General features: G+C 35.2%; 1 protein-coding gene across 3 annotated transcripts in view; it reads left to right on the top strand.

Moving 5' to 3' along the window:
* The window catches only part of RGS6 (regulator of G protein signaling 6), a 643116-nt gene that overhangs the window by 427911 nt on the left and 188213 nt on the right, over nucleotides 1-26992 (top strand). For all 3 annotated transcript variants that reach the window (XM_051977664.1, XM_051977666.1, XM_051977665.1), the window contains exon 3: nucleotides 2368-2467. In XM_051977664.1, coding sequence (XP_051833624.1) covers nucleotides 2368-2467 — 100 coding nt within the window. The remainder of the gene's footprint in view (nucleotides 1-2367; nucleotides 2468-26992) is intronic.

The raw sequence follows: 26992 nt of genomic DNA, 5'->3' as shown, positions 1-26992 counted from the left end.
TTAGTTAATAAGCATTTATTAAGCATTTACTGGCAGCATCTATAACTAGATGCTAATGCACAATGATTAGGTATTGGGCCTGGAGTCAGGAAAATATCTTTGTGAATTCAATTCTGAACTCACTACCACTACTATCTTAGATTGGCTAAGATGACAGGAAAAGATAATGATGAATGTTGGAGGGGATGTGGGAAAATTGAGACACTGATACATTGGAGTTGTGAACAGATCCAATCATTCTGGAGAGCAACTTGGAACTATGCTCAAAAAGTTATCAAACTGTGCATACCCTTTGACCAAGCAGTGTTTCTACTGGGCTTATACCCCAAAAAGATCTTAAAGGAGGGAAAGGGATCCACATGTGCAAAAATGTTTGTGGCAGCTCTTTTTGTGGTGGCAAGAATCTGGAAACTGAGTCGATGCCCATCAATTGGAGAATGGCTGAATAAATTATGGTATGTGAATGTTATGGAATATTATTGATCTATTAAAAAAAATCAGCGGGATGATTTCAGAAAGGCCTGGAGAGGCTTACATGAACTGATGCTAAGTGAAGTGAGTAGAACCAAGAGAACATTGTACACAGCAACAACAAGATTATGTGATGATCAATTCTGATGGATGTGGCTCTTTTCGATCGCAAGTTGATTCAGGTCAGTTCCAATGATCTTGTGATGGAGAGAGCCATCTGCACCCAGAAAGGACTGTGGGGACTGTGAATCACCATGTAGTATTTTCACTTCTTGTTGTTTGCTTATGTTTTTTTTCATTCTCATTTTTTCCTTTTTGATCTGATTTTTCTTGTGAAACATGATAATTATAGAAATACGTATAGAAGAATTGCACATGTTTAACATTTATTGGATTACTCGCCATCTAGGGGAGAGGAGGAGGGGAAGGGAGTGAAAAAAATTTTGGAACACAAGATTTTGCAAGGGTGAATGTTGAAAACTATCTATGCATATATTTTGAAAATAAAAAGCTTTAATAAAACAGTCAATTATGACCTCAAACACATATTAGCTGTGTGACCTTGGGCAAGTCACTTAGCCCCTTTGCCTCAGTTTCCTTATGTAAAATATATAAATGAAGAGTTCATTGTCTTTTGTAGAAAAAGGCAAACCATTCCAGCTTCTTTGCCAAGAACACCCCAAATAGGGTCATAAAGAATTAGACTCAACTGAAATGACTGAACAGCAATAAGCATTACTATATATTAAGCACTATGCTAAATACTGGGGATACAGGGAGGGTTCCTGTCTTCATGGAGCTCACAATCTAATGGGAAAGGCAGCAAGCAAACAAATAGGTACCAACAAGCTGTATACAGGAAGATATGATTAGCAGAGGGAATGCACTAGAATAAAAAAGGATTGAGAAAGACTTTCTGTAGAAAGTAGGAATTTCAATTTAATTGGGATTTGAAGCCATATGAATTAGGACTGAGAGATTAGGAGTGTTCTAGGTATGAGGGACATCCACAGGAAAGGATCCCAGAATTTCAGTTTTGTTCTTGAAATGGGCAGGAGGCCAATATCACTAGATCAAAGAGTGCATTGGCAGGTATAAGATGTAAGAAAACTAGAAAGGGTTGGAGTGGGCTATGAAAAACTTTGGGTGTCAAAGTGGGGTTTATTTTGTTTTAGAAGTGATAGGTAGCCATTAGATGTTATTGACTGGGGGGGATGAGAAGTCAGACCTGGAATATACCTGTGGCTTCCATAGTCCCAGAAATGTGCATACTATATTATCACCTAGTTTTTGACAAGATATCCTATTATGTTTTATAATTTACTACCTTTAGTTAGCACATATTTAACCTATATCAGATTGTTTGTTGTCTTGAGGAGGAGGGAGGTGAGGAAGGGAGGGAGAAAAATTGCAAAACACAAAGTTTTGCAAAAATGAATGTTGAAAACTATCTTTACATGCATTTGGAAAACTAAAATACTACAGAGAAAAAAATTTAAAAGCAGGAAAAAAATTTAGTGCTTTTAAGTAGACATTCATATTGTAATACAAATAATTCCAATTTGGGAAAGAGGAACCACTTCATTACACAATATATCTTCCATCACATATATCCACAGATATGCCAATCACTTTTGTAATTCTCCATTTATTTATACAGGCATTTGAATCTAATTTTCTCATGGGGTTATATCTCTTTCCTTTTTGTTCTTAGCATAATGATGTACATATTATAGATTCTCAATATATACTTGTTAGTTGATTAAGTGAATGCAAACTTTGGGGTGTATCTAAAGTTGCTGTCCAAATTAATATATTTATTCTTATGTGGGTACAATGTAGCTCTGCATTTGTATATTCCAAGAAATTAAAGTTCTTCTTCTCATTCCTTTACAGATTGAAGATATCATTACAAAGATGCAGGATGATAAGACAGGCGGGGTACCCATCAGGACAGTAAAGAGTTTTCTGTCCAAAATCCCCAGTGTTGTCACAGGTAAGTAGGAACCATCCTAAAATATTCATGACTTACAAAACAGAGTAGCAACTGGAAATTAATATAGAAAAAAACTGAGGAAGGAGGATTGAAGGGAGGAGAATTTTTAAAAGTTAAAGCCATTATTGACAGTGTGATCTTCACTTAAAAATGTGACCAAGTCCTGAAGTTATCATTACATTTTTTTATGGTAAAGAGCAAGAAGGCTTATCTATGTATTGTGTGTATGTATATATAAATATGTGCATTTATATATTTTTATGAAGCCAGTATAACCAGACCATCTATCTATCCATCTAAATACATTTATGAAACTAGTTTGACCAAGTCTACCCTTCTTTCCTTCCTTCTTTCTTTCCTTCCTTTTTTCTTTCTTCCTTCCTTTCTTCCCTCATTCCTTCCTTCATTTCTATTTCATTCCTATTTCCTTCCTTCCTTCTTTCTTTCCTTCTTCCTTTCTTTTTCTTTTTTCTTTCCTTCCTTTTATTTTCTTTTTTTCCCCTATATATAATATATGGGTGTGTGTGTGTGTGTGTGTGTGTGTGTGTGTGCGTGTGTGTAATCTCTATTGGCCTGGAATTTCTTACCCTATTTTGGATAATTATAACTTTGAATTGTGCAAATTTGAATACATGAGACCATTTCATGAAACTCATTATTTACACTAAACAGGATCTTGCTGTTTATCTAACCCATGTGGAAAAACCCAACCATCTATAAACCAGCCTTCTCATCAGGAGATTGGCAAAGTGAGAGCTACACAAGTAAAGAAACAATCCTTCTTAAGGGTGTTTTTAAAATTAATTTTTAAAATTTTGATGAATATAAGAAACAAACTAATAAATTCTTGCTATTTCAAATTCCATATATTTTCATTTCACTTTCATTTTAACATAAAAATATTTCATATATCTTTGAATTCTTTAACATCAAAATTGTTTTTGTAGTTGTGCAGCTCTTACCAGTTTTTAAATGTGGACCTTAATGAATAGATGACAAAATACATGCTCAATAACATAATTAGGAGGTAGTCCTTCAGCAATGATAAATAATAACTTGGAACTTTTCTTTTTTACTTGTATGACATTGTTTGGTGTATCTTTCCTTTAGACAAGTACTAGAGAGTCAGCTGTTCCTAATTGAGGGAGAAAATGATTTTCTCAGTTTACAGTAAAATATAGTGCTTTCTTTCTCCCCTAGGATTTTTGAACTTGCCAAATGATTCACAATTCTCAGCAACTCAGCTGCCATACATTTTCATTTGCATTCATGAGATCCCAGGAGTATATCTATAGTCCTGCATTCTGTTCCCAATTGTGGTCATAAAACCACTGACCTGTTTCTTTTTTTTTTTTTTTTAAACAATGCCAAGGAATATTCAGGTAGCTAGGTAAAGCAATGGATAGAATACTGGATCCAGAGTTCAAATATGACCTCCGATACTTACTAGCTGTGTGAACCTGGGGAATCACTTAATTTTGTTTGCCTCGGGTTCCTCATCTATAAAATGAGCTGGAGACGGAAATAGCAAATCTAGTATCTTTGTCAAGAAAACCCCAAATGGCATGAAGAATCAGACATGACTAATCAATTAAAACAACAACAATAAGGATTATTTGCACCATTTAAGTTTTCTGTCCTTGAGTATCATGCTAATAGCTTGCCCAATAACTTCAGTAGATCAGGGATTGTACCCGATGGATTTTGCCATTACAATTGTGTTGTTGGGGAAGGAGGAGTAGTTTCACTAGTAGATTTAGCGTTGTTCATCCTTCACTTTCAGAAAAAAAAAAGTGACATCATGGGTGTTAAGTGAGGCAGAGGTGCACAAATCAACAGTCTCACTATCTCTTCCTGAGTCACTGAAGTTCAGTGGCTGGACAAAAGACAGGATAACTGGTAGTGGATGACCTTGGCATTGACATTAACATAGAAGGTTTCATCCTGAAAAGCTGAATGGAGCTAGATAGGAGATATATGTAACCATTGGAAACTCCTTGGAGAGAATAAGGGAACCCACTCTCCACAAACAGTTCTCTGGAATTAAATGTGTAAATATAAAGATGACAGTTTAACAAGTTAATGAGAAGATGGAAGGAAAGAAGGAAAAGGAGAGAAACTAGGAAGGGAGGGAAAGAGAAAGGTGGAGGAAGGAGAGGGAAAAGGGGAAGAGAGAGAATGTGCCAATTAGGCTAGCTCAATAAGAAAAGAGTAATCATCCCAACACTAGGTGGCTAGATTATTACTGAAAAACACTTTGCCCTAGGATACATCAAGGAGGTCAGGATGTAGGAAAATAACACAATCCAGCCAACCAGCCCTTGCCAAGTTGTCTAGTCATCACACCTGAGCATAACCTTGATATTCCTGTCTAAGATGTTGCTTGAAATGCTGCCATCCACTTCAGTGGCTCAGATTTCAGCTGCCTCCTCTTATATTAATCTCAAAGAGAAGGCATCCTGCGTGCATAGCTCTAGCATAAGAGAGAGGAATCCTCAAATGCTCCCAGGCTTTTGGAAAAGTCGATAAGAGAGCCAGAGTTGGAGCCAAGAACAGTTTGGGCCTGTGGTGCCCAAGCTGCTCCATACACTCCTATTGCCAGAGATGTTCTTCCCTATCTACAGCACATCACATTAGTGCCAGGTTTCTCCTCAGCAGAGAATGCCAGCATCAGGAATGTGTCAGACTGCATAGCAGAGCCCAGTTACAGGCAGATATTCATCCTAGGATAGTGTCACAGAGGAGTTGTTGGGGACCTGGAGAAGAATGGTCACTTCCAGGCAACCAATTTGGTTTTGTGTATATAAAAAGTGGGAAAATGTCCCTTCTAGTATTTCCTTTGAAGATGATAAACTTTTAGAGGTATTTCTTTAATTACCTTTAATAATGCAATACATGGGAAGAGAATTGAAATAAGAATTAAGACATGTATTCCAAATCCTGCTCTATCAGTTACTCTATGTGTTATGATTTTAATGGAACTTACAAAACACTCACTGTTCAGTTATTTCAGTCAAGTCCAACTCTTCATGATCCCATTTGAGTCCATTTCTTGACAAGGATACAAGATTGGTTTGCCATTTCTCCAGCTCATTTTACATATAAGTCAAAAACATTGTTAAATGATCTGCCCAGGACCATACAGTTAATAAATGTCTGAGGCTGGATTTGTATTCAGGAATTTGCATTTTCTGACTTCAGACTTGGCGCTCTAGTCACTGCCCCATCTAGCTACCCTGAACCCACAAGAACCTCTATTCAAAAATAAACAAACCAAAAAACCCTTCTATCTGACAAGTTTAGAACAATCTAGAAGGGTCTAAGCTTTAGCTTTTAAGCATTGAGAGACCAGTGAACTCTTTATATTGTATTGACAGAAGTGACTTTTGTCTGCCATTTGTATCTGAGATTGCTAGAGATGAGACATTTAAATTTAACTTCTTTCTCTATACCTTAGTTCTATTTAGTACTATAGATACAATAAATTATACAATAAAGTCCCTGCCTTCAAGGATCTTTCATTCTAATAATGGAGGTCAACACATAAAGGAGAGCTGGAAAGTATCGAGTTAGGGAGTGTTACTCAAGCAATGACATGCTTGGAGATGTGGTGAAGGTACTCTGGAGGTCCAGGCCCTGGAGGTTCCAGGGGTAGAGTCCAATTTTTCAGTGGGAACATTATAGAGATTTGGCCCTAGTGCAGATCCTGAAAGGGGTCTAGGAAATTCAGCATCTTAGTATTCATTGTGTTTAACAGATTCTTCCTGGAAATAGCTGGGAGAAGCGGAGGGAAGGAAAAAAAAAAAAACAGCCAGAGTTTTTTAAAACTTGAATGGATAGAAGAAAAAAAGTATGGAATAAAGTCACTATCGGAGAAGGGGAAAGGGAAAAAGGACAGTCAAATGTTATCTCTGTTTTGTAAATGAACAAAATAAATCACAGAGAGGACAGTTAAAAAAGCATTATGGAAGGGGCAGTTAAATGGCACAGTAGATAGAGCCCAGGATAGAGTAGATAGAGCTCTGAAGTCAGAAGGGCCTGAGTGCAAATCCAGCCTCAGATACATAACACTTATTAGTTGTGTAACCCCAATTGCCTTGCAAAAACAAAAACATTATGTAAACCTATTAACTTAAGAAAATGTAAGTATTCATGTTTAATTATAGACAATGGATAAAGAGCTGTTCTTGAAGACATGAAAAATTGAATTTAAGACTTTCATCAGATTCATTGGATAGCTTAAGTGGTACAATGGGTAGATAGATCATTGGACTTAGAATCAAGAAGACTCATTATCCAGAGTTCAAATCTAGCCTCAGATATTTACTAGCTGTGTGATTCTGAGCAAGTCACTTAACTCTATTTGCCTCAATTTCTTCACCTGTAAAATGAGCTAGAGAAGGAAATGGCAAACTCCTCCAGTATCTTTACCAAAAACAAAACAAAACAAAAAACAACAACAAAAAATCAAATGGGTTAACAAAGGGTGAGATGTAACTGAAAATAAGTGAATTCAGACCGAATCTGAGAGTTCAGATTCATTGGTTCTATAATCATGTTCAAATAAATGACTTAATCTCTCAGAGCCAAACCCTTCTTACCTCCTCCATTCTCTCTTTAAAACAAAAAGTTACAATTCTACATCAGCAGGAGTTTCCACGACCCCACAACACCATTGAAATTAGTTTCCATACCCCTACCCTCATTGAATTAAAATGTAAATGCTATTTCCAGATTAAATACTGAACCTGGAATCAGGAAAATCTGAATTCAAACCCAGCCTCAGATACTTGTTAGCTTTGCAGGTCACTAAACTACTCTCTGCTATCAGTTTCCTTGACTATAATAATAGCCCTTACCTCCTAGGGTTGTTGTGAGGACCAAAGGAGATAAAATTTATAAAGCAGTTAGCATAGTGCCTGGCACATAATAGTCACTAATAAATGTTTGCATCCTTCCTTCCTCTAGCATGAAGAGATCCCCAGCATGTAATTTTTTGTCTTTCTCTCATGTTTGTCTATCTTCATTACCATGCCAGAAAAAAAAAAACCATAGGAACCTTTCTAAAAATACCTGAAAGTTACAAGAAATTTTATCCCCATTTTTCTTCTTCTTGACTCTTGTTAGATCTTAGGTAAGAAGCCGAGGAATTAGAAGAATGATTCAGTGTACACCAATGTTTTATTTATAATTTGGGTAACATTTAGTTCATTGTACTATAAATGAAAGAAAAGAGTAAGAGTGTCTGAGAATGGGAGCCATAGAAAAGAAGAATAAGAATGCACTTGCAAACAATTTCTCCCCAAAATGTATTAAAGGAAAAAAAAATTATGTGTATATATATATATGTATATATGTATAAATATATATACATATATATGTAAAATTATGATGATATGACTCTTAAAATCTCATATAACATGATTATTCAAGTATAGTCAGCCTAAATGATTTAATAATCATAAATCATAAGTTTAGTTGATATGAATCCCAATATAGCTAAATTAACCATTTGCATCTTTTAAATACCATCATTTTTTTGTGCTCAAGAGCTTAACCAGTTAATTTATAGTATACGAATTGTGGTTAATTTTTTTAAACAAAATGACCCAAACTTAGAAAAGGCAAGTAAATATTACCCTCTCCAAAGGAGCACCCAGGCTACTACTCATTCTAATGTTCTGTCATTGCTCAGACTATTTATAGAATTCCATATCTTGGGAGATCAGCTAACAGACACTGTGTTTCATTCTTATTGAATATCCCCATTGGTGGCAAAGTTTTGTCCTTTGAGGTTGAACTAAAGTTTAGGCACAGCCAAAAGTCATTCAAAGCCAAATTTAGCAAACTCTTGAGGGGAATAATTTCATTTCTCAAAAATGAGATGTGATGTTAAAGAAATTATACTAATTTTCTTACATGATTTATAAACTAGCTATGAAGACAATACCCAAAGAAGAAATGATTCCCAAAACTGTTTTGAGCAATGGCTAAATAGTGGTCAGAGTATAAGACTTAAAATCAAGAAGTTCTGGGTTCAAATCTGTGAAGACTCCAGCAATACCCCCTCCTCATCTGACTAAAAGGAGAATTCTTCCCTTCCCCTCCCCAAAGGGCCAAAAGACAAAAGTCAAAAACTCCTTGAGTTATTCTGTCAGAGTAAGGCTAGCAGTAAAACCCAAAGCCCCTTTCCCATAAGCAGCTAGCTGGAACGTTAAATATCAACTAGCCACCAATTTCCCAGGAGTTTTTCTAGTCCCTAAGTCTAGGCTCTTTATTTCTTTTCCCCAATTCCTGCTCCTGTTAGAGTCTTATAAAAAACCTGTAAAAAGTCACTGGGCTTTGGTGGAAAGGTGCCCCAATCCCCTTCAAGGAACCAGAATACTCCCAATAATATGTATACTACTTCAAATATAAGAGGCACTTAATAAATGTTTAATTGATCTTATACTTTTAGGATTATGCTTAAGTTGTTTTTTCATCAACTCAAAAACAGTAATGGAATATTATTTTTGTTTGTTTTTTTTTAACTCTCATAGATTTATTACTTTGTGTTGTTTTAAATTAGAAAAAAATGTAGTTTCCATAGTGATTGTAACTCACCCAGACTAACACATTTTCTTTCAATGCATCTAGTATTTTCACTTCTTTGCTATGGTGTTAACTTCAATAACTTAACACATCTGAAATGCTGCTCAGTTATCTTGTAGAGATTAAAAGAAAAGCTCTGACATGCCTGGTCTTTGAGTCATTAAAGCTCATTTCCAGGGATATGTTGTTGTTGTTGTTTGATCCTGTCCAACTCTCTGTGACCTCATTTAAGGTTTTTTTGGTAATAATACCAGAGTGGCTTTCCATTTCCTTCTCCAGCTCATTTTACAAATGAAGAAACTGAGGCAAACAGGATTATGTGATTTGTCCAGGGTCATACAGCTAGTAAATGTCCAAGATTAGATTTGAATTCAGGTCTTGAATCCAACCTGATGCTATAACTACTGTATCACCTGTCTTGTGATTTTAAACTAGCTTCTAACTAGATAACTGCCCTGTGTGTTTCACCCACCCTTAGTAACTCCAATTTTAACACTAATGTTCTTATTCTATTGCATGCAGAAGATCCAGGAGTTCAAAGTAATCTCAAAGTCTATTTTAGCCATTGTCTGAATAGGAATGCTCCATACTATATGTCTATAAAGTGGTTATCCATACAGCCTTTGGTTGAATAGTACTAGTGAACAGGGACTTACTTCCTTATCAGCAGGTCCATTTTAGGACAGCTCAAATTAATTGTTATATTGAAAATTTGCCTACCTGTTAGTATTTCTCCATTGGTCCTGCTTCTCCTCTCTGGGGTCAAGCAAAATAGGTCTAATTTCTCCGATATTTCATATTCCTTCTTACAACCTCTGGACCTTGAGCCTCTCTCCTCTCACCTGTCAATTAATACTTCATCTCCATCAACTCTCAAAATCATCTATATATTATTTATGAAATCCCTATCACCCATTCTACCAGCATTTACATTCCTCCACTCTATTCCTGGGGAAATTTCTACTGATATAGAAATGTACAGTTTATATCAATATGCCTGTTTCCTTTTCTTTCATTTCATTTCTCCTCTATTATATGCCATGTCAACATACACATATATGTATATATAAATATATATATACATATATATATACCACAAAAGGCTAAAAATTCCTAATGCTTTTCACATTTTTATGTGTCAATCAGCAGAATGCATATTGAAGCATTGTAATCATAGTAAAATCTAAAATCAATTTACTCAACTTGATAACTGTGTGAAATTGGATAAGTAACTTTGAGATTCTCATCTCAGTTTCCTCATCTGTAAAGTAGAGATCATAGAATCATAGTTCTCAAGTTGGAAGGGACCATAGAGATTAGCTACTATAATACTCTGTTCTTCCAGAGGAAGAAACCAAGTCAGAAATGTTAAGTTACTTTCCCAGTGTCACTCAAATAAGAAATTACAGAGCCAAAATTAAAACTTAAATGCTCTGAGTGCATTGTTGGTAGAATTGTGAAGTGATTCAATCATTCTGTAAGACAGATTGAAACCATGCCCAAAGGACTATAAATCATGTATAACCTTTGATCTAACAATACTACTGTTGGACATATATCCCAAGAGAGTTTTTTTTAACTGGGAAAGAGACCTATGTATACAAAAATATTTATAGAAGCTCTTTTCTCTGGATGAATTGTCAGAAATTGAGAGGATGCCCATTGGTTGGGGAATAGATGAATAAGTTGTGTTATGTGTTTGTGATGGAATATTATTGTTCTATGGAAAATGATACACAGGATGCTCTCAGAAAAACCTCTAAATTCCTCCATGAGTTCATGCAAAGTATACTGTATACAAAGTAATAGCAATGTTGTGGGATGATCAGCTATGAATGGCTTTGTTAATCTCAGCAATAAACTTATCTAGGATTACTCTGAAGGACTATGATGAAAATAGCTATCCATACCTAGAGAAAGAACTTATTGTATTTCAATATAGATTGAAGTATACTGTTGTTGTTGTTTTTTACTTTATTTTTGAAGGTTTTTTTTTTGGGGGGGGAAGATCTATGTTTTAATTTACAACATGACTTTTATGGAAATGTTTTTCATAACTTCACATGTACCTACTCAATGCAGGGGGTGAGGTGGAAAGAAAGGGAGGCTATCTGGAACGCAAAACTTTTAAAACAAATGTTTAAAATTTGTTTTACATGTAACTGGAAAAAATAAACTATGAATTGAGGAAAAAATCTCAAATGTTCTTGACTCTCTTAATATGAATCAGAGGCTGCCAGAGAGTTGTCATGAGAATCAAATTGGATTGCCTATATGAAAGAGGTTTGTATATTATAAAAGATTACAGAAAAGCAATGGATTATTATTATGAACTGAGGACAGGGCTCCAAAAAAGTCACTGGGTTTCATTGTTTGACATTTTTTGTCATGCCATCTTTTTTGTTTTACTGCTTTAGAAATTTTTTATTTTTATTTTTAAAATATTTTTTGATTTTTATTCATCTGAACATGAGAAATGACAACAAATGATAATATTTCAATATACAAGAAACAGAAAATAAAGATTAGACATGAAACTGTGAATCGCTCATATACAGTTTCTTTAAAATATATATACAATTCTTTGTGACTCCATGTAGGATTTTCTTGGTAGAGATACTGGAATGGTTTGTCATTTTCTTCTCCTGTGTGTCTCCATATTTACAGATGAGGAACTGAGGCAAATAGGGATTAAGTGACTTGCCCCAACAACACAGATAATAAATGTCTGAGGTGGGATTTGAACTCTGTCCACAGCATCAATTAGCTGCCAATTGATTGATACTACCTTATTTTCCAAGTTTTTTGCTACCACAAAAAGTACAGCAGTAAATGTTCTGTAGATATGGGGCATGTCCCTCTTTCTTTGCCCCCTTAAATTATCTGGCTAATAGTGGTGTCATTGGGCAAAAGGAATTTCACAATTTAGTAACTGTTCCAAAATTGCTTTTGGGAGAGTGGCTGGATCGATTCACAGCTCCACCAACAGTACATTAGTATGCTGGCCTTCCCAAAGCCCTTCCAATAATTGTCACTTATTTTCTTTTTATGTCATCTTTACAAATATGATGTGTATAAGATAGAATTTATTGATGGAGCCTGTGACCCTATAGTTTTCTCAGCCTCAACATCTTTTTGATTCTTGTGCAAATGATAGGAAGAACAGCTGTGTCAAAAACCCTTTAGTAGAATCCCCTGAAGATATCAATCTTTCCTCCATCCTTTGTGTCTATTTTTCTGCTTTTATTCTATATATGAGACAACCTTTCCAGGTTTTAACTACAGTATTGTATTGCAGGAAGACTCAGTTGTGAATTATCAAGCTTCTAAATTTACTACCTGTATGACCCTAAATAGATGATTTACCATTAGCAACAAGTCTTTGAGGGTCATCATCCTGATCTTTAAAATCATCCATTAATGCTTAAATCATTTAGTTCCAAGTGTTCTTGAGAGAAAAGAGTTTTATAAATATGAAAATAGTGAATAAATATGACCCTCCTCTTGTTTTTCTACAATGAGATTACAGTTAGCCTTCCACATTGTGACTTTCTTTTTTGTGCTTTCCATGTGTTGAGGTTTGACATAAGAAATTAAATGAGAATTTTGGGGAAGTTTTGTGGCACTTGCAGTTGACAAACAATTCAGCTGGCAACACAGAAAAGGTTTAGAAAAACAGAAATGCATAAAATATATGTATTTCATTGTTTAATGTAAACATATTTTATCTTTTAATAACATAATAATTCAAACTATTTCTCTAATATGAAGGAAGGGACAAAAAATTTTATGTGGATCTTCTAGATCAAAAGAGTACCACACCTTTAACCCCTGCAATGTGGAAGAGATAACTGTACATTCACACACACTCTATCATAGCTTGCCAGACATCCTGGGATCTTGAAGGCTATAAGATTGTGAACTCTGCAGATCCTAGGAAACCAAAAGGATTTTGAAAATGGGCATGATGAGGGATAAGGGCAGCTAGGTAGCTGGGCCTGGAATTAGAAAGATAAGTTCAAATCTGGTGCCAGACACTTACTGTGTGATGTTAGGTAATTCATTTTACCCTTTTGCCTCAGTTTCCTTATCTGTAAAATGAACTGGAGAAGGAAATGGCAAACCATTCTCGTATCTTTGCTAAGAAAGCCCCAAATGGGGTCAAAAAGAGTTAGACATGACAGAAATGATTGAACAACAATAATGAAGAACTGAATTTTGTGGTCTGTAAAACAATTTCACTCACTTAACTTGGAGAGGACTATCAGTAGGAAGTTGGCTAGCAAATGATGATTTTTTTAGTCATAACTATCTACTAAGATTAAGAAGAATTTCAATCTTCACAGGAATTAATGGAGAAAATGGAATTAATTGTTGGTATATAGTTATATTATTGTCATCAAAATATTTTATATATACATATCCCTAGCACTTAATAACCAGACACTATATGTAATTAAATAATTGCAATAAAATACAATGTAGAAAAATATGCATGGCCTAGTTATATATGTGTATGTATGCATCTATACACACACACTTGTATATGTATAGAAATCAATAGAAACATGTATAGACATATATATAGATAGATAGATAGATAGATGTAAGCATATATGATATATATGGAAATATATGCACATGACTGTATCGTGTGTGTGTGTGTACACACACATTAGTATAACATCTCCAATCAGGAAACTTCCTTTACTGGTGAAGATTCACATTTGTTATTCAAATTATATTATTAAAGGTACCAGAGGCACAGTGAGGTTAAGTGACTTATGAGGTTCACATGGCCAGTATGAGACAGATTTTGGATCTACTATGCCATAATGCCCTTTACTTATATTTGCTCATTTAATTTATTTATAAGGTAAATTGACAGCTGGGGACTTTCTGTGAGTTCAGAAGATCAGATAAAATAAATGGAGAGAAGTTAAAGGGTAGAGGCAGGGTTCTTTTTTTTTTTTTTTTTTTTTTTTTTAAGGTTTTTATTACAGGACCCAGAGGAAAAGCTATTGACTGACAAAGTAGAAAGTGGGAAGATGTTATTTAGCAAAACATCAACTAAGCAATTTATTGCAAGAGGCTGAAGTGTTTATTGCTGTGAAAATTACTGCAGAGATTGGCAGAGCTCTGTGGCTGTGGGTGGCTAGGGAATAGAAAGGCATGTGTGCTACTGTATGGTCAAGGCTATTGCAATTTGTAAATGTTCATCAAGGGACTGTGGCATAGGGGTTATGGCAATCATATCCAACACCTGTCAGTTTTGCCCTGTATATGAAAACCTCATTATTCCTATTGGATGTCATTTTTTACTTGAAAATTTTCACTTTCCCCTCACTCATAATTGTGATATGTGCCTGGGGTATTTGAACATTTATGTATCCAAGGTCCATGGACCCACAAAAATTGAAATAGATAATTACTACTATTTTAAAATCTTGAATTTGATAACATCATCATCAAAAACCTATTGATATCCTGATAAAGTAGATGGCAAGGCAAAACAAAGTAAAAGAAGACATCGTAATTTATTCAGAATTATACAAGAATAGATAAATTATATTCATGAAATCACAGAATCAAGAGTTAGAGGAGACCATATCATGCAGTCCAGATTTCACCCATGCAGAAATCCTTTTTGCAGTAACCTTGATACTGTGGACAAAAATCCAGCCTCTGCTTTTACTTTTAGGTGACTGCTATCTTTTTCTGGTTATTCATGGGGTCATAAATAATACTATGATACTAAAAAAAAAAGTATTTCCTAAGATTACATAGTGTTGAGGAAGAAACTAAAGACCATGGGGATACAAATTTTTTCACTTCTGCCTATTGAAGGCAAAGGATGCAGAAGGGAAAAATTAATTTGGTAATTGGACATCTGGCTTAGGAGATATTTTTTGAAATGGTACTTTGCTCTCTGGACCATGTCTTTTTTTTTATTAAAACTTCATTTTTCAAAACATATGCATAGACAATTCTTCAACATTCACCCTTGCAAAAACTTGTATTCTAATTTTCCTTCCCTTCCTTCATGCCCTCCCCTAGAAGACAAGTAGTCCAATATATGTTAAACATGGTAGATTTAAATCTAATGTATGTAAACATATTTATACAATTATTGTGCTGCACAAGAAAAATCAAATCAAACCGTAAAAAAAAAAAAATAAGCAAAATTAAATGTAAGCAAGCAACAACAAAAAGTGAAAATGCTATGTTGTGAACCACATTTAGTTCCCACAGTCTTTTCTCTGGGTGTAGATGGCTCTCTTTATCACTGAACAATTGGAACTGGGTTGAATCTTCTCATTGTTGAAGAGAGCCATATCCATCAAAATTGACCACTGTACAGTCTTCTTGTTGCCGTGTACAATGATCTCCTGGTTCTGTTCATTTCACTCAGCATCAGTTAATGTCGATCTCTTCAGGTCTCTCTGAAATCATCCTGCTGGTCATTTCTTACAGAACAATAATATTCCATAAAATCCATATACCATAATTTATTCAGCCATTCTCCAATTGATGGGCATCCATTCAGTTTCTACTTTCTTGCCACTACAAAAAGGGCTGCCACAAACATTTTTAATCTCGTTTAAAACATTTAAATAAATAAACATTTAAAATCTCATTGGGATATAAGCCCAGTAGAAACACTGCTGGATCAAAGGGTATATACAGTTTGATAACTTTTTGAGCATAGTTTCAAATTGTTCTCCAGAATGGTTGGATCCATTTACAATTCCACCAACAATGTATTAGTGTCCCACTTTTCCTACATTCCCTCCAACATCTGTCATTATCTTTTCCTGTCATCTGAGCCAATCTAAGAGGTATGTAATAGTATTTCAGAGTTGTCTTAATTTGCATTTTTCTGATCAATAGTGATTTAGAGCACCTTGTCATATGACTAAAAATAGTTTCAATTTCTTCATCTGAAAATTGTCTGTTCATATCCTTTGATCATTTGTCAATTGGAGAATGACTTGAATTCTTATAAATTTGAGTCAATTCTCTATATATTTTAGAAATGAATTCTTTATCAAATCCTTTGAATGTAAAAATGTTTTTACAGTTTATTGCTTCCCTTCTAATCTTTTCTGCATTAGTTTTGTTTGCACAAAAAAACTTTTTAACTTAAAATAATCAAATTATCTATTTTGTGATCAATAATGATCTCTAGTTCTTCTTTGGTCACAAATTCCTTCCTCCGAGGAATTTATGACCAAAGAAGAACTAGAGATCACTATTGACCACAAAATAGAAAATTTTGATTATATCAAATTGAAAAGTTTTTGTACAAACAAAACAAATGCAGACAAGATTAGAAGGGAAACAATAAACTAGGAAAACATTTTTACCGTCAAAGGTTCTGATAAAGGCCTCTTTTCCAAAATATAGAGAGAATTGGCTCTAATTTATAAGAAATCAAACCATTCTCCAATTGATAAATGGTCAAAGGATATGAACAGACAATTCTCAGATGAAGAAATTAAAACTATTTATAGACATATGAAAATGTGCTCCAAATCATTATTAATCAGAGAAATGCAAGTTAAGACAACTCTGAGATACCACTGCACACCTGTCAGATTGGCTAGAGTGAGAGGGAAAAATAATGCGGAATGTTGAAGGGGATGTGGGAAAACAGGTTCACTGATACATTGTTGGTGGAATTGTGGACACATCCAGCCATTCTGAAGAGCAATTTGGAACTATGCTCAAAAAGTTATCAAACTGTGCATACCCTTTGATCCAGCAGTGTTTCTACTGGGCTTATACCCCAAAGAGATACTAAAGAAGGGAAAGGGACCTGTATGTGCCAAAATGTTTGTGGCAGCCCTGTTTGTAATGGCTAGAAGCTGAAAAATGAATGGATGCCCATCAATTGGAGAATGGTGGAGTAAATTGTGGTATATGAATGTTATGGAATATTATTGTTCTGTAAGGAATGACCAGCAGGATGAATACAGAGAAGACTGGTGAGACTTACATGACCTGATGCTAAGTGAAATGAGCAGAACCAGGAAATCATTATATACCTCAACAACGATACTGTTTGAGGATGTATTCTGATGGAAGTGGATCTCTTCGATAAAGAGAGCTAATTCAGTTTCAATTGATCAAAGATGGACAGAAGCAGCTACACCCAAAAAAAGAACACTGGGAAACGAATGTGAACTATCTGCATTTTTGTTTTTCTTCCCAGGTTATTTATACCTTCTGAATCCAATTCTCCCTGTGCAACAAGAAAACTGTTCGGTTCTGCACACATATATTGTATCTAGGATATACTGTAACCTATTCAACATGTAAAGGACTGCTTGCCATCTGGGGGAGGGAGTGGAAGGAGAAAAGGGGAAAATCGGTACAGAAGTGAGTGCAAGGGATAATGCTGTTAAAAAATTACCCTGGCATGGGTTCTGTCAATAAAAAGTTATTAAAAAAAAAAAAAAAAGAGAGAGAGAGAGAGAACAAATTCCTTCCTCCTCCGCAGATCTAAGAGGTAAACTGTCCTTTATTCTTCTAATTTGCTTATAATATTATTCTTTATGTCTAGATCATGAACTCATTTTGATCTTATCTTGGTGTAGAGTGTTAGGTGTGAGTCATTGCCTAGTTTCTGCCATACTAGTTTCAATTTTCTCAGCAATTTTTGTCAAATAGTGAATTCTTATCCCAAAAGCTGGGGTCTTTGGGTTTGTCAAACACTAGATTACTATAGTCATTGACTATTTTGTCCTGGGAACCTAGCCTATTTCACTGATCAACTACTCTATTTCTTAGCCAGTACCAAATGGTTTTGATGACCACTACTCTAATACAGTTTTAGATCTGGTACAACTAGACCACCTTCATTTGCATTTTTCATTAATTCCCTTGAAATTCTTGACCTTTTGTTCTTCCAAATGAATTTTGTTAATATTTTTTCTAGATCATTAAAAGAGTTTCTTGGGAGTTTGATTGATATGGCACTAAATAAATAGGTTAATTTAGGTAATATTGTCATCATTATTATATTCTCTCCACCAATCCAAGAGCACCCAATATTTTTCCAGTTGTTTAAATCTTTATTTGTGTGGAAAGTATTTTATAGTTTTGTTCATTTAGTTCCTGATTTTCCCTTGGCAGATAGATTCCCAAATATTTTATATTATCTACAGTTATTTTAATTGGAATTTCTCTTTATATTTCTTGCTATTGCATTTTGTTAGTGATGTATAAAAATGCTGGTGATTTATGTGGATGTATTTGCCAATTTGCTAAAGTTGTGGATTATTTCTAAGTTTTTAGTTGATTCTCTAGGGTTATCTAGGTATACCATCATCTCATCTGCAAAGAGTGATAATTTGATTTCCTCATGACCTACTCTAATTCCTTTAATCAACTTTTCTTCTCTTATTGCCAAAGCTACATTTCTAATACAATATGAATAGTAATGGTGATACCTTGTTTTACTACTGATCTTACTGGAAATGGTTATAGTTTATCACCATTACATATGATGCTTGCTGATGGTTTTAAATAGATGCTACTGACTATTTTAAGGAAAATAGACCATGTCTTAAAATATAGGGATGATAGACTCTTGATCCAAGGAAAGAATGGATTTAACAACTGTCTTTAAGAATGTAGTCATTCCAAGGATGGAGCTAAGAAGGCAGAGTAAAGCCCAGAAGCTGCTACAACTCTCTCAGTTTCCCTAGAAAAACACATGAAACCAAGCCTCTGAACAGAGTCTGATGGAATGAAACCACTCTTCACCTCAAGATAGCATGAAAAAACTTCAAGAAAGGTCAGTCTCACTGTGGTAGAAAAGGTATTCAGCCCAGCTCAGACAGAGTCTGGGAAAGCTGGTGAGAGGAAATCTTAAAGAAGGGAAAAGGACCCACATGTGCAAAAATAATGTTTGTGACAGCTCCTTTTGTGGTAACAAACAATTGGAAAATGAACAGATGTCCATCAATTGAGGAATTGAGGAATAAAATAAATTATGATATATGAAGATAATGAAATATTATTCTATAAAAATGATGAATAAGTTTGTGTGGGATGGGTTGCTAGATGCCCCTTACCCAAATTGACTACTTGGAGGCATCTCCAGATACAAACAGAAAGCATTTATGCACTTCTTGCAAGGACAGGTTCAATCACATCAACTGGACAATCCAGCATGGTGTGTGATACATAGCAGAAACAGAGAATGAACTGTAGAGCAGAAAAGATATGAGTACAACCCCATCCCCAACTCCTGTTGATTTTTAAATTCATTAAATGGACTGAAAAGGAAATAACTATGGACCAATGGTCAACAACACTGTCTACTTCCTGAGGGTCAAGTGACTTTCTGAAGCTTAGACCTAGCATTTGACCTTTTCTGCTCTTAAGCCCTCTGAAAATAGGGATCACCTGACTTTCTGAAATTTAGGCCTAAGGGCTGACCTATTTTATCTACAGTGTCTGAGGAATCTTTACTTGGTCCCATTCAGTCCCTTCTCTTATTTCATACCTATGAAGATTTCTCACACAAATCCTGATACATTTCTTCCCCCAGCACATCAACTATAACACATCCACTACCATTCAGAACCAATACCTGAATATCAGTGGAAGCTTTTACTAAGACCATTTTAGCTAAGGAATCTTGAATTATTCTAAAGATTAAATATATCATGCAAGATAAGCAAGCAAGTAATAGGATATTGCTGCTTAAAGTAATGGGCAGGAATCAGAGAGTCTGCTTCCACCAACTCCCACCATTTGTCTTGGAGATTCTGTCATTACAGACCAACGGATGGACATCTGGCAGCCAGTTATCCGTGTCACTATAGTACTCTCGAGGCCCAGTGGCCTCAGAGCCATTACCCCATCATTCCCAGCTCAAGCAGTCCAGACCCAGATTCATTTGGGACAAAGGGATGAAGGTCTCATCTTCTGAAGCTTCTTCAGCTGAGAAGGGGTGTAGAGCTAGCCCAGCCCAGTGGGATCCAGACTGAGGAGGGGAGAAAAGTGACTTGTAGGCAGTGTCAGCAGCATCCCAGGGGGCTGAATGTCAGAATCAGGTATCATGTGATTTCAGATGGACCAAGTACTGGCTTGGAGTCTGACAGAAACAACTCTCAGAAGTAGATTAAAAAGGCAAGGACAAAATTTTTTAAAATAAATAAATAAACAAAAGTGGAGTTAGAATAGAGGTTATTGGAGATAATAACCAGGATTCTCACCCAAAGGAAGATTGGGGGAGATGAGGCTATCATAAATGTCTCTCATGCAAATAGCTTTTCCTAGGGTAAATACCAAAGAACATTTCTGCAAATCCTGCTTTTGTTTCCTCAAAGGAGTAGGGGCAATGAGTGGAACAGTGTGACCTTGAGTACAATTTCCTTTAGCAAAAACTCAAGTCTTTTCAGTTTTACAAGGGAAGGCATTTACCCAATTAGTACAAGTGTCAAAAAAAAAAAAAAAAAACAAAAACAGTTTGAAGCCCCAGCCAAGGAGCATATGTGCAAAATCCAAATGCTAATCCTCCCCTAAATATGTACCTCTCCTCAAGATAGGCTTCAGGATGCGGATTCTAATAGCTCTTTCAGAATTGCTTGCCTGGGAGCTATATGAAGGAGTGTAGGAGTCAGGAGTTGGGAAATTTAAAGGTGCCATGGTCAGGGGCAAACAGGCAGCAGAATAGATATGCTTTGAATTTAACAAATGGCTCTCCTTGTAAGACAAAGTAGAAGAAAAAGGTAGGCAACTATCACTATCTCTATATCTCTTTTTTTTATTATAGCTTTTTATTTACAAGATATATGCATGGGTAATTTTTTTCAGCATTGACAGTTGCAAAACCTTTTGTTCCAATTTTTCCCCTCCTTCCCTCTATTCCCTCCCCCAGATGGCAGATAGACCAATACATATTAAATATGTTAAAGTATATATTAAATACAATATGTATATATGTCCATACAGTTATTTTACTGTACAAGAAGAATCGAACTTTGAAATAGTATACAATTAACCTGTGAAGGAAATCAAAAATGCAGGCGGACAAAAATAGAGGGATTGGGAATTGTATGTAGTGGTTCACACTCATTTCCTAGAGTTCTTTTGCTGGGTATAGCTGGTTCAATTCATTACTGCTCTATTGGAACTGATTTGGTTCATCTCATTGCTGAGGATGGCCACATCCATCAGAATTGATCATCATATCGTATTGTTGTTGAAGTATATAATGATCTTCTGGTCCTGTTCATTTCACTCAGCATCAGTTCATATAAGTCTCTTCAGGCCTTTCTAAAATCATCCTGCCAGTCATTTCTTACAGAACAATAATATTCCATAACATTCATATACCACAATTTATTCAGCCATTCACCAATTGAGGGGCATCCACTCAGTTTCCAGTTTCTGGCCACTACAAAGAGGGCTGCCACAAACATTTGTGCACATACAGGTCCCTTTCCCTTTTTTAAGATTTCTTTGGGTTATAAGCCCAGTAGTAACACTGCTGGACCAAAGGGTATGCATAGTTTGACTAACCCTGTATCTCCTTGGAGTCTTTGATTCCTTCATTATTGGTGAGAGACAGTAGTAGCTACAATAGAACTCTTGCTGACATCTAACTACCTGTGACCATTTCTATACTTTGCTCTCATATGTTAGATGAGCTTTTCTCTCATTGTGACCTTAAGGAGGGAATAGTAATGTTCTCTTTCTAATCTCTAGTGTTCTAGTCTTTCATCTCCCATTCTGGTCTCAATTCTATGAGACATTCTCTTGATCACTCACTCTTACCTGTCATCTCTTGAATATCTCACCAAAGGTCTCCTCTCACCTCCCCTTATCACTGTGAGTGCCCTACCTCTAATGAGATCTCTTCCTAAAAGGAAAGCAATGCTATCTTTCCACGACATGATTCTTCTTTAATCCATGGATAATAACAGACTAAAGAATTTCCATCTCAGTCAATAGAGCTTTTCCCCCAAAGGCATGTTCTCCAGGATTGAGGGTGGGTTCAGATAGAGGCTTTATTCAATTCAATTCAATTCAATACAAGGAAAATATATGTTTTGTCTATTTTTCACTCTCAGGGAGTTATTAGAGTTGCTAGGATAGAAATGAAGGAAATCTTGAGTGATGAAGAATATTATCTCCTAAAGTTTATAATAGAGGAGAGAAAATCTAGCTTGACATATTATCTAGATTTTAGAGACACATATTTCAAATAGGTAGGATATTGTGGACTAAACTTTTATAAGAGAACTAAGCCCATGAGGGATGTGCAACTCTCAAGAATAAAATCTAGTAGTCATCTGTCAGGTAAAATATAGTAGGAAATCCTTTTATGTATTGTTTGGAATATATAGAAACTAAGGTGCTAACAATTACATTCTGTGATTCTATGACTTGTTCTTTTTGCCCCAAAGAGCAAAACCTGAAATAATGACTAAAAGTTAGCAAAGAAAAAAATTAGACTTTATATCAGAAAAAAACTATGTAATAAAGCTGTCAAAAAGTCAGGCAGATTGCCTCCACCTTTATTGGAAATTTTCCAATAAAGACTGGATAACTGCTTCTCAAGTTTTCTCTAATTGGAATTATTTTAGGTGTGAATTGGATTATATGGTCACTAAAGTGCTTCCCAACTCTAAAATCTCTTGATTTTATAACTGTAGTGACAGAAAGCTTACTACTTCCTTTAAAAAAAAAAGCTCCCTTTATCCTTTATTGAAAGCATCTGAGGCTAGCTCCTAGAGATTTTCATTTTTTTGTCATACTCAGAGACCATCTGTTTAATAACCTGTTCAAGAATTTTGCTGGGAATGGACATCAAGCTAATAGCTCTGTAGTTTTTAGAATCATCTGTTTTTTTCTTTTAGCAAATTGGCTCAACATTTTCCCATCTGCAATCTTCTGATCCTTCTCCTTATCAACATGATTTCTCAAAAATAATTCTTTGATCATTTTAGCAAGTTCTTTTAGTACTCTAGGAGATAAATCCTCTAGTCTTAGAAACCTAAACTCATTTTAGCAACTAGATGGACTCTTGCAATCTCATTTCTTACTTTCACCCTCAATTCTCTTTTATCTCTGTTTGTTTTCCTTGTACAATTTGAAGATTGTTCTCCTTGATGGAAAAAATAGAAGTAACAAGGCAATTGGGTAGTTAACTATAAATACAGAAATGTATCCACAAGCCAAAAGTCAAGTATCTTAGTTCCAAAAAGATAAATCCCATTTATTATCTTTTCACTCTTTATGATGACTCTATGGGAAAAGAAAGGTAGTATTTCCATTTTTCAGATGTAGATGGTGATGTGCCAAAAATGGATTTTGCCCATGGTCATAGTCCAAAGCAAACACATAACAAGAATCTAGGTTTTATGATTCTTAGAATCATATATATTACCTTTTACTTCTTAGTAGGCAATAAAATGTTAAATTATCCTTCATCATATATATCAGCTTCCTGTAAAAATTGTATGTAAATATATTTTCAGATTTAATTGGTTTCAATTCATTACTGGAACCTATGTCATCAATGGATACTGTGACAAATAATTTTGTAAATGAATAATTCCATTCTACTATTCTATTTAGAAGTTTTGAATATTAAGGTCAATGTATATCGTGTTTAATTAAAGTGTAGTATGGAATTTTCATTCTGATTTTTTTATCCTATTGCTCTATTATTTATTAGGTTATTGTTGTTGTTTTTAAGTGAAAAGACCAGAAAGATCATAGTTGATAAGAATATCATATTTCCCGTGATCCAATCTGACCTATTCCAATAAGCATCTATTATGTGTAAGATACTGTAGACACAAAGGCAAAATTAACTTTGTTCCCAAAGAGCTTACATTATGCTACAGAGATACAATATGTCGATAGAAAATTATATACCTGATCATTTGAGTTAGGAGATAATCCTAACAACTTGAGAGATCACCTTACTGTAGGAGTGGCTTGACCCCTAAGGCTTGAAGAAAAAGTAGTGATTCTAGAAGGTATAGGTAAGAAATGAGCTCAGTCCAGGCAAGGGAAAGGACATAGACTGGACAAAAGCAAGAATATTGGTGGACATCATCTCAGTGTGCCTCCAGCCTCATTTCCTATTCCTTAGATAACTTGGACTTTACCCCTCAGTCCCTGTCTTCTAATGGATGAGCTATATTACCTTATCTTGCTGGTGCTCAAGTCTCCAAGCCACTTCTTGACAGTGTCCTCACCATACTACCTTGGAGGATAAGGAGGGAATAAATCCCTTGAAGATAATGATTTTTTAAATCATTTGTTAAATTCTTCCCATTTAGCACAGTGCCTAGTGTATAGTGAATAATTAACAAATCTTCTGTCTAGCTAGCTAGGTAGCTATGTAGATCAATTTGTTTGAATGCTGATTGCAGGGTAGGTTCTAAACCCTAAAAAAAAAAAAATCTCTCTAATATACAGCTTAAACTTCACTTTTGAGGTACTCAAAATATTCTATCTTATGCATAGTCAGGAATCTAACTGATATGAATTTTTTAGGCCTCACGTGTATTATTATTAGTCCCATTTGGGCCTTAAATCATATTAAGCCAGAGAGCTCTTCCTATAAAAGTCAACACTATTAGGGACCAGAGAAATCCCTCTTCTTTTCCTGCATACTTACCTTGCCCCCAATTACAACACAGGGAGAAGGGCATGTTTCCTTTTCTTTGTTAAGTTTCTGTAATCCAGATACCATCAACCACAGAAGGAAAATAGAACTAAACTAGCTCAAGAGCTAAAAGATAGACAAAGAAATGGATTTTCTACTTGGGACATTTTAATGTATTTTAATTGAATTTAAATGGCTCCAGGATTAAAAAAGGATGATACTTTGCACAAAAGCAAATAAAAGACAAACATGCCAGGTGGACCATTTAGGTTATGGGATATATTTCAAAGAATATCTGTCTATTAATTATAAATAAATGCTAAGAACCTAGTCAGTGGCTGACTAAGTACTTTCATGTCCCTGGTATCCTACTAAACCACTAAATGATTAGAATTGATAAGAGTCGATAAAGACCTCCGAGATTCAACTCTCTTTACAAACAAGCATATTGTAACATATATGTGTGTGTGTGTGTGTGTGTATGGCTTTGGGCAATTAGGTGGCACAGTAGATAGAGTGCTAGGCTAAAGGTAAGGAAAATTCATCTTCCTGGGTTCAAATCCAGCCTCAGACACTCACTAGTTGTATGACCCTGGTCATTTAAGTCTGTTTACCTCAGTCTCCTTATCTGTAAAATGAGCTAGAGAAGGAAATAGCAAACTACTCCAGTATCTTTGCCAAGAAAATCCCAAATGGGGTGATGAAGAGTCAGACAATTAAAAATGAATGGACAACAATATCTAGTATTTTGAGATTTGAGAATTGTTTTATTTGCCATTATCTAATAATAATGTTAATATTAGCTAATATTTACATGATATTTACTCTGTACCAGGCACTGTACTAAGTACTTTAGAATTATTATCTCATTTGATCCTCGCAATAACCCTGGGAGGTAGGTGCTATTATTATTTCCATTTTTATAGATGAGGAAACTAAGGCAGAAAGATTGGTTTATTTTTCTGTTTATTTCTAAATTCAGGAAAGTAATGGAAAATATTAATAATATAGCTTAAACTTAAACATATGTAATGAATAGATTCTGCCTCTCCTTTTCCTCCTTCTAGCAAGCTGTTAAATGTTTACTAGCATATTCTAGCTTGAAATCCTCAGATCTACATTTCTACCACCTTAACTATTCTCCTACCATCTCCTTCTACTTCTCCTCCTCCAAATCACGTTAGTTATACTGCAGAAAGATGCTAACTTGGGCCCATGGGCACAGACCATCTGGCCTTGTTTTGCTAAGTCTGAAAGTAAAGTCTTTGAGGAATATAACCTCACCTATTGATGATGCTGGTACCTAATTTTGAAGGAAACTTTTTAACTTAGAAGCAGAGGAGTAGGATTTCCCCAAAGGTCACAGGAATTGGGAAGGAATTAGATCAGGAATGAAATGTGTTTTCTGTAGATAATGCAGTCATAATTTGAGGAAAGCAGAGTCCAAAGACAGGCTGCCACCTTTAATGATAAAACTGCTAAAGGATCAACAGCTCATTCAGAACTAAGATCTGAGGCTGATATAGGATGTCTCCAAGTATTCTACTTTTGAAATAGCTCAAAATCAGACTCTTGTGCACTAGAATTATTCCTCTTCACCTCATTTCATCCTTTTTTTCCTTTTTTCTCCCATCCTTGAATCCAAACTGATGAAGAAAGTCACCTGCTGAAATTATGCATTTCATAAATAGTCAAGTAAAATTCAGCAAAAAATTTAAGTTCTGATTAGGAATAAGACCAGTATATCAGCAAGCCTAAAAAGCAGTTTCAAGAAAAATCAACTTTGCAAGATGGATGAGACATAGTTAGAAAGGAGTTAATTTGAAAAAAAAACTGGGTGGTTTAGTGAATAAGAAATTAAATAAACATTGAAGAACCATAAATTTAAAGCTAGACATAACCAGACATCTATCCCAAAATCTTCATTTGTAGATGAGAAAACTATAAACCAGAGAACTTGCCCGTGGTCACATAGCTAGTGAGTGACAGAAAGTGAGATATGGCAGTCCACAGAGCTGATGTGACCTTGAATTGCCCATTTTATAATATACTGCAATGGAGACTAAGGAAAGGAGCCAGAGTTGGCAGATGCATATTATGATTTTTCCTTTTTTAAAGGAAAGTCAGTAAATAATTCTTATGGCTTAGGGGTCACATTGGTCATCAGAGACAAAATAAGGATGATGGCTAAAGTGAGTAAATCTGTAGCAAAATTCTACTACCTGTGAATTAGTGGATATGTGTATACCTCTCTTGAACCAACTGCACTAAATATAAGGCCCAGAAAGGAT

The sequence above is a fragment of the Antechinus flavipes genome, chromosome 2 (assembly GCF_016432865.1).
Source record: "Antechinus flavipes isolate AdamAnt ecotype Samford, QLD, Australia chromosome 2, AdamAnt_v2, whole genome shotgun sequence".
Classification (NCBI taxonomy): Eukaryota; Metazoa; Chordata; class Mammalia; order Dasyuromorphia; family Dasyuridae; genus Antechinus; species Antechinus flavipes.
This window is presented reverse-complemented; position numbering and strand designations above follow the sequence as displayed.